Source organism: Sinocyclocheilus rhinocerous, unplaced genomic scaffold (assembly GCF_001515625.1).
Source record: "Sinocyclocheilus rhinocerous isolate Xijiao unplaced genomic scaffold, SAMN03320098_v1.1 scaffold1881, whole genome shotgun sequence".
NCBI lineage: Eukaryota > Metazoa > Chordata > Actinopteri > Cypriniformes > Cyprinidae > Sinocyclocheilus > Sinocyclocheilus rhinocerous.
In genome coordinates this window covers 42751-56776 of record NW_015635041.1, presented here as the reverse complement: position 1 = coordinate 56776, position 14026 = coordinate 42751, and the positions used below count along the sequence as shown (strand labels likewise).

The 14026-nt window shown below is 35.6% G+C and overlaps 1 protein-coding gene across 1 annotated transcript in view; it reads left to right on the top strand.

The window, feature by feature from the left end:
- Nucleotides 1–1822: 1822 nt before the first annotated feature.
- LOC107746326 (myosin-3-like) overlaps nucleotides 1823–14026 on the top strand; it is a 15406-nt gene continuing 3202 nt past the window's right edge. The window contains exons 1-6 of the mRNA XM_016560476.1: nucleotides 1823–1999; nucleotides 4277–4427; nucleotides 5177–5320; nucleotides 9669–9800; nucleotides 9882–10088; nucleotides 11106–11231. Coding sequence (XP_016415962.1) covers nucleotides 1908–1999; nucleotides 4277–4427; nucleotides 5177–5320; nucleotides 9669–9800; nucleotides 9882–10088; nucleotides 11106–11231 — 852 coding nt within the window. The 5' untranslated portion in view covers nucleotides 1823–1907. The remainder of the gene's footprint in view (nucleotides 2000–4276; nucleotides 4428–5176; nucleotides 5321–9668; nucleotides 9801–9881; nucleotides 10089–11105; nucleotides 11232–14026) is intronic.

Below are 14026 nucleotides of genomic sequence, written 5' to 3'. Positions count from 1 at the left end.
TTTTTTTTTTTTGCCATATAGGTTGACCCGTATGCCCAAAAACTTGACTGAAATCATAATTTCAATACAAAGAAATTATGACATGGATGACTAGGTTTTTTGCTATCCAGTTTAGCTTGGTGTGTGTTTTTGTTGCATTTCTCATCAAACATCACAGTGCCTTTGTTAACAAGGTCATAGTTAACAAGCAAACCTAACAGCACATTCAGTCATCACCCTTGTCCTTCAGTTCTGTTTCAGAGCGAACAGAGGACATTCCATTTCAGAACATTTCATCCTTGGTCCTGGTAGCACACTGGGTCAATAAAGCCATTGCTAAAGCACTTCCTTCACCCTCAGCTGACTAGAGCTAATGCTCTAACTAATGCTGGACTCAGCAATACACTGACTGGCGTGCAGTCATAATGAATAGAGGAAGTGTGGCCAGTGGGACGGTTATGTGGTCAGTGTGTTAATCCATCTTCCACATCACATCTGCAGTTTTCACAATGAAATACTAGCATACTTCTTACTGCATACTGTGTCTACAGTCTGTAAAAATAAACCGAGTGTCTATTTACACTAAGTGCATATAGCCAGCCTTGTTGGCAGAAGCTATTTGCACTACCTCCACCCACCAACATGTGGTTGGGCTGGACAACACTACAAAAGACAGTCGACAAGCGACGGCTTCAGTAGCTTAGATGATAAAGCTCTTTAATGCAATATGGCACGATCGACCCAAGTTAGAATATACCTTTTGCCGAACTCATTCTTCTCACTTTTCACATCTCTTATCAGAAAGGCGTTTATTTTTAATTAAAATGAAGAAAATAAACGAAAAGCTGAAAATAAAGTATCGGCTGGGGTTAGGGTAGGTGTAGGGAGGGCTTATATTGTCCCAATAAGGCAGCATCCATTAAATAGTTCTAATAAAAATGACAACTTACACTAATATGTTATTTGCATGCTGTTTTATAATGTACTACAATATTGAGGTGCAGATATTTGCCACTATTTGCAATAAGTAGTATAAATAGCAGAAAATACTGCTATTTTTACATAGTGTAAATAGAAGCTATATATTTGTGCTAAGCTATTTGTGTGCTGTATTGTTATTTTCTGTTCTTTTAGTATATATACATTTTATAATCACAGTTTCCACTAAAATACTTGTTAGTTTATTGCAAACTGTAAATTGCCACATGGAAGATTGTATTATCCAGGCATTTTGGTGCAAAAACAGAACTGTTCATAAGGAACTTGGTATTTTTCAGTACTAAGTCATACAAAACTGAAACAATATTGCATTTGTAACACTATTACTGTAGTAACAGTAACTGCTGTAACTATTTTGGTGGAAAGTATGGTTACCATAGTACATGAGTTAACAGTATGAGTAAACAGACATTCTGGAAGTGAAACACAACCTCCCAGTGTCCTTTCGCTCATGTTAACAGCGAGACGTCGTGGTTTGGTTTTTAATAGTACTGCTTTTCGCAGTCTTTCAGAAAGCCCAAGGAGAGCACATGATGCTAAAGCGGAAATTCCCTGCTGCTCACCATCAAATCACTTCCTGATTCTCTATCTCTATCTAGTAACCCTTATACAACATGTAAAATCACTCTTTTAAATCATAAATCACACTCTAGAGCTAGGCATTCGGCTAAATGAATTATTCTCATTATATTGTAATTAGTTTGTAAAGGTAATACAGTTGGGATATGTTTATTATTGTGACAGACTGAGCATCACTTCCTGCTCCGTGATGTCTTGCATGTCAATGAAGGTGTTTATATGTGAAACTTCCCCTCCAGTGAATAACATCACATTAGCACGCTGCTGTGCACGTTACACACGCTGTGGATTTAGGAGTGAAAGACTACAAGAGGATTAAACTGTAGCTATTAATCAGATTTGAAAGGGTGATGGAAGGAAGTTCACAGTCGTCACTGTCAGAAGAGGACTCTTCCAGCAAAGAGCGCTCTTTACCTGAGGAGGAGAATGAGCTGCAGTCTGAGTGCGTATTATTACACAGTCTTCTCTTTAGTTTAAGTGGACGTCAGCAGCAGCTGTCATAGTGTTATATGAAAGTACAGTCGGTTTGTTATAGCAGAAAAGTGTAAACAGGAAGTAGGCACTATTTTTGTAATAATTTGCCAGTTGAATGCTTTAATTTTGTACAATAGTATTCCAAAGAGTCACATGTTTGGCAGATAAATGAGATATACAATGGTTCTGTATCATTACCATATTCACAAACCATGATAGATAGATAGATAGATAGATAGATAGATAGATAGATAGAAATAGTCAGAATAAAGATAGATAGATAGATAGATAGATAGATAGAAATAGTCAGAATAAAGATAGATAGATAGATAGATAGATAGATATAAATAGTCAGAATAAAGATAGATAGATAGATAGATGGGTAGATAGATAGATAGATAGATAGATAGATATAAATAGTCAGAATAAAGATAGATGGATAGATAGATGGGTAGATAGATAGATAGATAGATAGATAGATAGATAGATAGATAGATAGATAGATAGGTAGGTAGATAGATAGATATAAATAGTCAGAATAAAGATAGATAGATAGATAGATAGATAGATACTTAAAAGTAGTAATTTTCTCAGTAGAGACCATGATTTTTTAAAATTTTTAATAACACATATATTTAATAACACATATATTAACTATAGTTTGCTGCTAGTTAGTAGTGTAGTTGTTAAGTCTAAGTTTAGAGTGGATTAAGGGATCTAAAATATGGTCATGCAGAATAAGGCATTAATATGTGCTTTATTAATACTAATAAACAACCAATATACTAGTAATATGAACGTAAGCATGAGAATTGTGTAAAGTGCAATCATATTTTGATATATTTGTGCGACATCCTGAGGGGAAAGAAACACAAAGTCTCACAGGAAGGGACTATAGTAACAGAAACACCCCAGCTCAAATTTCCCAGAGCTTTTAGAGTCATTTTCATTTTCTTTTTCATAGGGCCTGGTGATGTGTTTGTGTAACTTTTATTAGTTAATACTTTGTCACAGCTTAGCATGAGTCATTCGTCATGAGGCTGTAATGAATTACGGGAACATTTGCATGACATCCATGACTTTATTTGTGCTGCTTCAGATTCTCCGTCTGCCCATTACTGTATTACCTCAACAGCAATGACAGCACAGCGTGTTCCCTATGGCTATGAAAGAACAAGGCTGTCAAGAAAAAGAGGTTTTAGCTGTAATGATTTGCCTGATTTTATCCATTCAAATTCTCATGTTACAGTGTAATTACAGGTATACAGTATTGGTGTATTTAATTTGTTATTATTTTGTGGAGCAGCTTCAAACACTAATTGTAATTACTGCCTTAATGACGTTTTATTAACATGTAATATGTGTGGTTTGGCCCGTCTCTTGTAAGCTGTTCTGAAGAGGATCTTCACAAGAATAACACAACCTGACAAAATCCAAAAAGCATTGGATGTGCAAATGTCCCCATGAGGAAAACAACATCATAAGGGTCTTAATGATGTTTTATTTCAGTTCTAAACATGCCTGCAGCTGTATTTGAAGGTTAGGGTTAGTCAAGAGTGAATGGAACCTACATAACAGGAAGCCTGTGAGAAAACAAGGTTAAAAATAGGGTGAAATATTGTAAACATGCCAGCATTTGTTTGTAAAAGGTGGTTCTAACAACAACAATAATAATAATAATAATAACAATAACAATAACAATACTACTACTACTACTACTACTACTACTACTACTACTACTACTACTACTACTACTACTACTACTACTACTACTACTACTACTACTACTACTACTACTACTACTACTACTACTACTACTACTACTACTACTACTACTACTACTAATAATAATAATAATAATAATAATAATGAGATCCTAAAATCTTAGAGAAATGTTTTGTGTGTGTGCATGTTTATGTGGTTTATGAGGACACAAATTTGTATAATAACATGGGTATGACATAGGTATTACAATGTGAAGGTGATTTATGAGGACACTTTCGGTGTCCCGTAATTCATAAGGCTTATAAATTGTACAGAATGAGTGTTTTTTTTAGTTTTTTTTTTGTGGAAAATCTAAAAATGCACAAAGTGTTCTGTGAGGGTTGGTGTAGGGCGGTATAAAAGGCATTGCACCTATGGAGACTCCCCATAAACCATAAAAACCAACGTGTGTGTGTGTGTTTGTGTGTCTCTGTGTGTGTGTGTGTGTGCGTGCATGTGTGTGTATGTGTGTGTGTTGTAGGCCGGTGGAGGAGGCGGCACAGGGGGAGTCTCTCCTCTCTGGCGAGGAGCAGTTAACCCTCATCACAGAGAGCATGTTAATCACCTCCTCTGATGAGGAAAAGCTTCAGCTCCTCAACAAAAACACTGAACTCCGGAGACTCAACAAAGAGGTATAAACCACCAGCTGTGACTTCCCTCACAACTCAATTTTCAGGATCAACTATATAGTTGGACTACAAACTACAAACATCAGTTGGAAAAAAAAAAAGATGCGTTTAGATCAACTGGAAAACAAACATGCTTTCTGTTTCCATATTCATGAACCACTGTGTTTATATTACAGTCCAACGTACATTTTTGTTAGTACTAATAGTGCTGTATATTCTGAAAATCACCTTACAAAGAAACATTTTTTAAATAATTTTTAGAATTACAGCAGCTCAGAGAATTGAATTCAAATTTCATTTCATTTGAAATTTGAAAAAACAAACATGCATTCTGTTACACAGTTTCTCCAGAAGGTGTCACACTTAGACCAAATAAGGGAATAGTGTTTTCCACTCTATTTCCATGTTAAATTATTTTTAATTAAAGGGTCCCTTATATTGTATTCATATAATATATTAATTACAGACTCTAGCCAATTTTTATATCAAGAAAGTAAGGTGTTGTTTTTACAAACATAATCTATTCAAGTGTTTTGTGTAGCTGAGTCAGATTTGGCTGTGGGTTTTTTTTTTTTGTGGGGATCAAATGTCCCTACAATCATAGTACAGTAGGTTATACTGTATGGACACTGGATTAGTAAAGGGACTTGTAATGAATATGTAAAAACAAAGTCAACGGAAAGTCCCCACACTGATGTAAAAATGCAATGTGTGTGTGTGTGTGTGTGTGTGTGTATGTGTGTGTGTGTCAGCTGATGAAGCTGAACGAGGAGTGGGATCACATCTATCACAGCACGAGTGTGGGGCTCCAGCAGCGTGTGGCGGCCCTCGAGGAGGAGAGCAGGGCCCTCAAACAGCTCAACAGCCGACTGCTTCTCAAAGTAGAACATGAACAGGTATGTGGTCAGAAACACGCTCTCAAACTCTTACATCTCCACTGTTTCAAAGGCCAAATGTATATTTTTAGCATCTCTACTGTCACTAAACAGAATTGCAAATATTGTTAGTTTACCTAGCAACACAGTCTGCCAACGGTTGAGCCAACAGTCCTGCTCCGCTCCACTGGTTGGACATGTTTTTTTTGTTTTTTGTTTTTTTGGTATTTTGTGAAGCTGTTTCTTCCTGATCTGAATCTTAAAGGGATAGTTCACCCAAACAAATTTAAATTCTGTCAGGACCACTATCGTCAAAGATGATTGACAATTAGCATACAGTTTGGATTGGCGGTATGGTTCTGTTCTGGGCAAGAACTCCCTGCGCATCCATGCAGCCTAGCATGGATGAGAGCAGGGAGAGCAGCGATAACCCCCCCAGGGTAAACAGAACAGAATAATAATAATAATAATTCATTACATTTATATAGCGCTTTTCCAGGCACTCAAAGCGCTTTACATTGTCAGGGGATATCTCCTCATCCACCACCAGTGTGCAGCATCCACCTGGATGATGCGACGACAGCCATAGTGCGCCAGAACGCCCACCACACACCAGCTTATTGGTGGAGAGGAGACAGAGTGATGAAGCCAATTAGCAGATATTAGAAGATTAGCCAATTAACAGAACCAACATAAATGTATTGCAGATATCGTTAAAGTTCAATAATTTTATGTACACATTTTAGAATTAGTCTGATTCAAAGGAGAATCAGAAGGCTGAATCCTGACTGACAGAGGAGGAGTTGGGGATGGAGGAGGGTAATTAGCTATTGAGCAATGCAAAAACTGCTGATAATACTGAGGGACCTTATATATGAATGCTTAGATAGGTGTCGTATTCCCATAGGTTGATGGGGATCAGCTGAGAGTCAGCTGATGCGAGCTTGACTAACGTGACCTGCCAGAACTAACGCTACGCTTGATTTCTGTCATTAATTACTTGCCCTCATGTCGTTCTAAACCCGTAAGACCTTCATGTTGGGAACACAAATTAAGATATTTTTGATGAAATACGAGAGCTCTCTGACCCTGCATAGACAGCAAGGGAACTACCACGGTCAAGGCACAGAAAGGTAGTAAGGACATTGTTAAAAAAGTCCATGTAACATCAGTGGTTCAACCATAATGTTATGAAGCTACGAGAATACTTTTTGTGTGCAAAGAAAATAAATATGATGACTTTATTCAACAATTTCTTCTCTTCTGTGTCAGTCTTCAACATGCGTTCAATGCATGCGTGTTGGTCCTGCAGCAACATTCCCATTAGCCAATCAGATTTTTGGTTGTAGTTTTGGTCGATTCTGGAATTATGGTTTAGAAATTATGCCGAATAAGGTGTTTTTTCTTGGTTATGTAAACGTTAAGGGAACATTCCCTTACAAGACAAGATTATCGGAACATACTTTTGAATGTAGCAACATTTAAAAAAAATCATGTTTCAGAAGAAAAATCATGAGAAATGTAGGAATAATGTTTCTGTGCTAATGTTTTGCTTAGCATTATTGAAGACCAGACAAGACAAGTAATATTATTGGAACATTCATGTTTATAAAACATTAGCAGCACAAAAACATGGAACGTTTTTTTTTTTCTGAAACTAACGTCTAAATTATTTTTTACTACTTCTTATATTACTGAGAACATTCAAATGTAACGTTCCCATAATGTTTGCACAATAATAAAACTGAATTATGCCTTTAACATTTGCGTAAACAAGGGGGAAAAAAGCATTTTTAAAACATAAAAACTGTTTAAAACATTGAAATTTAACGTTTTGAACATTCAGAGAACATTCAGAAATTACATTTCCATAACTTAATGGGAACATTAGCAAAGCATTCTGAAAACATACTTTTGTTAGCTGGGATGTTAGGTGCCTGGTTCTGTGAGATGGGAAAAGCAATATGTGTGATGAGTCTGATTTATTACATCTGGAGCGCTTTATATTTGAAGAAAGCCAGAGGATATTGGAGTAAGTAGTTCAGATGATTGCTCTGCATGGTCGAGAGGCGGGAATATGAGGCTGTTTTGCAGGATAGCCCTGATCCCTGATGAAGCTCACATGCTCCAGGACATTAAAGCCCCATAACACAGCACTAAAGACAGTCGAGGGTGGATTTATGAACCGCTGGATGAGGTCCAGGCCCTCGCTGTCTGCCAGTGGACAGATCTCATCTGCAGAGGGTTGTTTGGTTGCACTGGTGGTTAGCCAAGTGTTGATCATTCTAAACCAGGTTAGGATGACGGCTTGTCAATTACAAGTAACTTAATGCTAGAGGTTGTGGTTACATTTCACATACTCTGAACCTCAGATTCAGCAAAGGATCCTCTTCTTATCAATGACCATATGTGACCATGGACCACAAAACCAGTCATAAGGGTGAATTTTATGAAATTGAGATTTGTACATCATCTGAAAGCGGAATAAATCAGCTTTCCATTGATGTATGGTTTGTTAGGATAGGACAATATTTGGCTGAGATACAACTATTTGAAAATCTGGAATCTGAGGGTGCAAAAAAAATCAAAATATTGAGAAAATCGCCTTTAAATTTGTCCAAATAAAGTTCTTAGCAATGCATATTACTAATCAAAAATTAAGTTTTGATTTACTTACGGTAGGAAATTTACAAAATATCTTCATGGAACATAATCTTTACTTAATATCCTAATGATTTTTGGCATAAAAGAAAAATCTATCATTTTAACCCATACAATGTATTTTTGGCTATTGCTACAAATATACCCCAGCGACTTAAGAATGCTTTTGTGGCCCAGGGTCACATATTGGCTGTAAAGGGTTCATGTATTCTTTATGTGGCTATTTGGGGATTTTAAAAAAAACACCTGATTATACTGTAAGATCTTCAGAAGTTCTACATAAAACTATTAGATCTTTTAAAGGTTAGGTTACCTCAAAATTAAATTTGCCATTTAGTCACCATCACGTCATTCCAAACTCTTTTGATTCGTCTGTAGAACAAAAAAATGAGATATTTAGCACAGCATTCTTGCTGGTCTTTTTCATACAGTGAATGCACAAAGTGACATGCTGACAGGCTCTAATTTAGCACAGCATTCTTGCTGGTCTTTTTCATACAGTGAATGCACAAAGTGACATGCTGACAGGCTCTAAAATGGACAAAGGGCATCTTTATAGTATAATCAAAGTAGTCCATACAAGTCATATACATTATTTCACTATATAAACTATATAAATCTTCTGAAGCCACCAAAATTTAAGTCATACGTGACTTCAACAGTTCTGACAATCTTCACACTTTTTTTGGACTACTTTTATGATACTTTTAGGATTAATTTTGTTTATTTTTGATAATGCGTTTGTTGTATAGGAAAAAAGCAGCATGACAATTCTGCTAAACAGCTTTGTTTGTGTTCCACACAGAAAAACAGAAAGTCACATGGGGTTAGAATAACCTGATGGTGACAGTAAGAATTTTCGGTAACACTTTATTTTAGGGTCTCTTAACAAGTTGCTTATTAGCATGCATATTTACTAGAATATTAGCCATTTATTAGTACTAATAAAGCACATATTAATGCCTTATTCTACATGATCTTATTCTACATCCCTAATCCTACCCAATACCTAAACTTAACAACTACCTTACTAACTATTAATAATCAGCAAATTAGGAATTCATTGAGGGAAAAGTAGTAGTTAATAGTGAATAATTCTACCCTATTCTAAAACACCCTATTCTAAAGTGTTACTGAATTTTCTTTGTGCAACTTAAAAATCTTAAAGGTGACATATCATGAAAATCTGACTTTTCCAGGTTTTAAGTGCTATAATCAGGTCCCTGGTGCATCTACCAACCAAGGAAACGTGAAAAAGATTAACCCAGTAACTTCTGAGAAACTCATCTGAGAAAACGAGCGCGTCTGATTTCGCTCCCTTGGTGACGTGGCAAAGGGATCTCATTATAATATTACCTCCCCTTAATCTGTAAACTTCCACTCAAGGCGCCTTCATTTTGATTTTGGTGATCTGTGGAGTATTTTGAGCTGAAACTTCACAGACACATTCTGGGGACACCAGAGACTTATATTACATATTGTAAAAAAGGGGCATAATATGTCACCTTTAAAAAGTTTTGGTTCTAAATGGAACTTTTATTTGTTTGTTTGTTTGTTTGTTTTTAAAGGTGGCACATCAATTTTGTTTTTTGTACATTTTCATGGAACGCCATGGTGTGACAGATGTTTTGCTGTGAATCGCTCTGATTCAGAAGCAGATCCATGAACAGACACTGAGACTTTTGCATGTTCGTATTTGTGTCTGTAGAACAAGAGGGAATATTATGAACAAACACTGATGCAGGAACTGAAGAAAAACCAGCATCTGCAGGAGTATATCAGACTGCTGGAGAGCCGACTGCACCAAACAGATCTTCAGCAGTGGACTAGAGGAACTCAGGTGAGCTTACAGCATCAGATCAGCTGGGTATGCTATGTGACTTTCCTTTAACATGTTCATTGACTTTTTCTCCTTTGGAAGACCCCAGATATCAGTGGCTCCTCAGACTCTCAGCTGGTCCAGGGCCCTTCTAAGCCATCCCTGGATGTGCGGTCGACTCCAGGGCTTCCTGCGTCTCAGGGCACAAAGTCCAGTCTCAGACTGGCTGGCATGGGAACAGAGACACAATCTGACCCTATAAGAGAAGTTCAGGATCTTAAAGAACAGCTGGAGGCGCTGCGGTGTCAGGTGAGCTATCATGTGTTCATAGCATTCAATGTCATTTTGAAAAGAGACTGTAAAGTCTGACCTTTAGACAAAATAGCATATGTGATATATTTGATAAATTAGGTTTTTATGGCTAATATAGTATAATATAGAGAATATGATACTCGTACTTTATATATATTCATACAAATTCAGAGACTCAAACTGAGCAAAAATATGCAATTCAATGCAGCTGCTGATATTGTTATGGCCAAAAAGTAAAATAAAATTCTGATAGCATGTAAATATATAATATAAATATCAGTCATCATCACTCTATATCTCCAATGGTATGTGTTATTAAGATGATATTTAGATGATATAAAGGACATTATATGACAAAACATATAATGTAATGCAATACAATGATGATTGAGAGATGAACAAATAAACGTTCCTCAAATACCTGATAATCAGATTTGAGACTCTAAAAAATGATTGATGGAGAATCAAGTAAAGCCGAGCTGCTTCAGTCCAGTAAGTGTTCATCTGGAAATATTACTAACAATATCAAAGACATTTTTTTCTGTTTAAAAATCAGTAAAGACAGCATGCGAACAATGAGCTCAAAGGTGGATGTTTTTACATTTTATTTTTCCTTAAAATAAAAAGTATGAACTGTCAAACAGAGGACAGAAGGTGTGAGCAACAGGTGTTGTGACAGTGATAATTCAGGGGACTTAGATATTTGCATATCAAATACGACATAGTAGGCTTTATAGAGTTAAACCTTAAACATTAGTACAGTAGGCAAACCGAAGGTAAAATATTTAGATTTGCATTTAATCATTTAGCAGACGCTTTTATCCAAAGCGACTTACAAATGAGAGCAAAGGATAATTTGCGGGTATAATTTAAGATTAATATAAGTAATAGTTTAAGTAATGTAAGTTGCATTTATTTATCATTTTATATATTTAAAAAAAATAAATTAATCTGCTTCATAGATGTTTTTACTCTGTTGTAATTGTAAAAGACTTTGATTTTATCCATGCACAGACTCAAATCTACGAGGCTGATTATAAAACCGAGCAGAAGGACCATGAGCGCATGCTGCAGGAGAATAAGCGTCTGCGGCGCAGAGAGGCAGACATGCGTCAACAGATAGCACTGCTGCAGGAGCAGGTGAGCACCGGAGAGCACTCAAACACTCAAACACACTCAAACACTCCAGCAGGTGGCACATGTTACTAGCTAATCACTGTTTCCTATCAAACACAGTCATCTCCCTCTGTTTGGAGGTTGATTCCTCTAAACTGTGTGCTAACACTTTATTTTGATAGTCCAATTCAGACATTTTACTAAGTATAATTAACTCGTCAACTCCATGTCAGCTAGCAGTTATTAGAGTATTAGTAGACTAATATCTAACTAATATCTGCTAAAACTTTATTATGATGGTACTTAAAGGGACAGTTCACCCAAAAATGTAAATCCTGTCATAATTTACTCAGCCTCAAGTTGTTTCAACCCTGCATAAGTTTATTTCTTCTGTTGAACACAAAAGAAGATATTTTTAAAAGAAAAAAAAGCTGATGGTCCCCATTGACTTCCATACTATTTTTTTCTCTCCATACTATGGAAGTCAGTGGGGACAATCAGCTGTTTGGTTACCCATTTTCTTCAAAATATCGTCTTTTGTGTTCAATGGAAAAAGAAAGTCATACAGGTTTGGAATAACCTGAGGGTGAGTAAATGATGACCTATAAGTATGAACTATAAGTAACTTTGTTATACATGTAAAACGTCAACCTATGAAACAAACCCTAACCTTACAGACTACTAGTACTCTACTGAGAGTAAGTTGGCATGTAGTTGCAAAGTTACTTTTAGTAGAGTGTATAAAGTGGGCTATCGAAATAAAGTGTAAACAAAAGGTAAACCCTGTGACACTGTTACATGTTTGTTTCAACGGTCAGACATGTCAACTACTGGCTTGACTGACCAATGCCAGAGAGCAGTAACAATTGAGCTAATGCAAAGATTATTGAACACAGAAGCAGAATATTGGACAGTGCATGAAAAAGTTCAAAGAAGATTTTCTGAGCCATTTGCAGAGGAGCGTTTCATTAATCTCTTTTAATCTCTTTTTTTATCATAATGCTGTCACCTGTGTATGTCACTGCAGGTCACGCTCATCTGAGTTCCATGTCAAAGATTTCCATTCCATTGTATTTAAAAATCTTGTAGCAAAAGGAAATGAGGTTTTGGTGGTTTCCAGTGAAACTAATTGTGGTGCCATGCAGTTGTGACGTTGAGTATGTCATAAGAGATGATCAGTGATGGGTGCAATGCATTCCTAAATAATTAATCCCCGTAATTGAATTATGTTTCCTTGAAAGAGTAAAGTAAGGGAATACAGTTTGTCTGTAATGTAATTTGTTTGATGTAATTGCATTGAATATTGTATAGGAGATTTCAATGTAAAACAATAGCAGATTTAACACCAAAATGTAATTTCTATTAATGGAACCTTCTCCCTTTAAATTCTTTGTTCAGTTCATGAATAATTTATGTAAGTTTATATTATTTAAATAAAAGATCAGTTTCATGTCTATTCTGTCGAGGTTGATCTGTGAATTTAGTCATTTTTTTTATTTAGCAGACGCTTTTGTCCAAAGCGACTTACAAATGAGGACAATGGAAGCAATCAAAATCAGCAAAAGAGCAATGATATACAAGTGCTATAACAAGTCTCAGTTAGCTTAACGTAGCACACGTAGTAATTGTAGTAAGTGTTGGGGGTGAATCATTACAAGTAATGCGAGTTACGTAATCAGATTGCTTTTTTCAAGTAACTAGTAAAGTAACGCAATACTTTTTTAATTTACAAGAAAATATCGGAGTTACTTTTTCAAAAAAAGTAACAGCAGTTATTGATTGATTGATTATTACTATCAGTCTTGGGGGTAACGCATTACAAGTAACTCGAGTTACGTAATCAGATTACTTTTTTTTCAAGTAACTAGTAAAGTAACGCATTACTTTTTTAATTTACCAGAAAATATCTGAGTTACTTTTTCAAAAAAGTAATGCCAGTTACTTTGTTTTCCCAAGTATTGACTGAGAGCTCTCCTGTCCTCATATTGGGAGAAATCAGAAGTGCAGAGGAATTGTGTACGCTGTGTGAACATATGTTACTGTAGTTCTAGACTAAATGTGAATGTGCATTAATTCATCCCACTCACAAAAAACAGATTTAGTATTCATCAAAATGAATTAAAACAGTGAAATGCAAACTCAGAATATGACGCAAACCTGCAATAATTAAATATGTTAAATAGCACAAATGTATCTAATCCCATTTTATTAACCAATGTCTTTGCTGCTGACCTTTGCTGATCCAGTTCAACCATACTAATAAGCAAAAATTACTTTAGAGAAAACTAACAATTGTGCTTTGTTTTTTTATTGCTGAAGAGTGTTTCTTCTCCTGCGTTCTACTGTACAGACGTGAATTTACTTTTGCTTCAGCCTGAGGTTTATTCATTACACTTTTTGGTGTGAAAGGGCTTTTATATTTGCTATAAATAGAACTTCTTATATTAAAAACAATCAAGCCCTGCTTATATTTAAAAAGTAATGCGAAAGTAACGCAAAAATAATATAACGCATTACTTTCCATAAAAAGTAACTAAGTAACGTAATTAGTTACTTTTGTAGGGAGTATCGCAATATTGTAATGCATTACTTTTAAAAGTAACTTTCCCCAACACTGGTAATTTTTTTTTTACAATTATATAACAAATAAAAAGAAAACAGATAGAATAGTAAAAGAATAGCGCAAGCTAGTGTTAGATGCCTTTTTTGCTTTTGTTAATTGTATAATAAATAAAAAGAAAACAAAAAGAATACAAAAAGATTAGAAAAACTAAAGAAAACAAGCAGTAAATGAATAGAGTGCAAGTCTAAAAGGGACA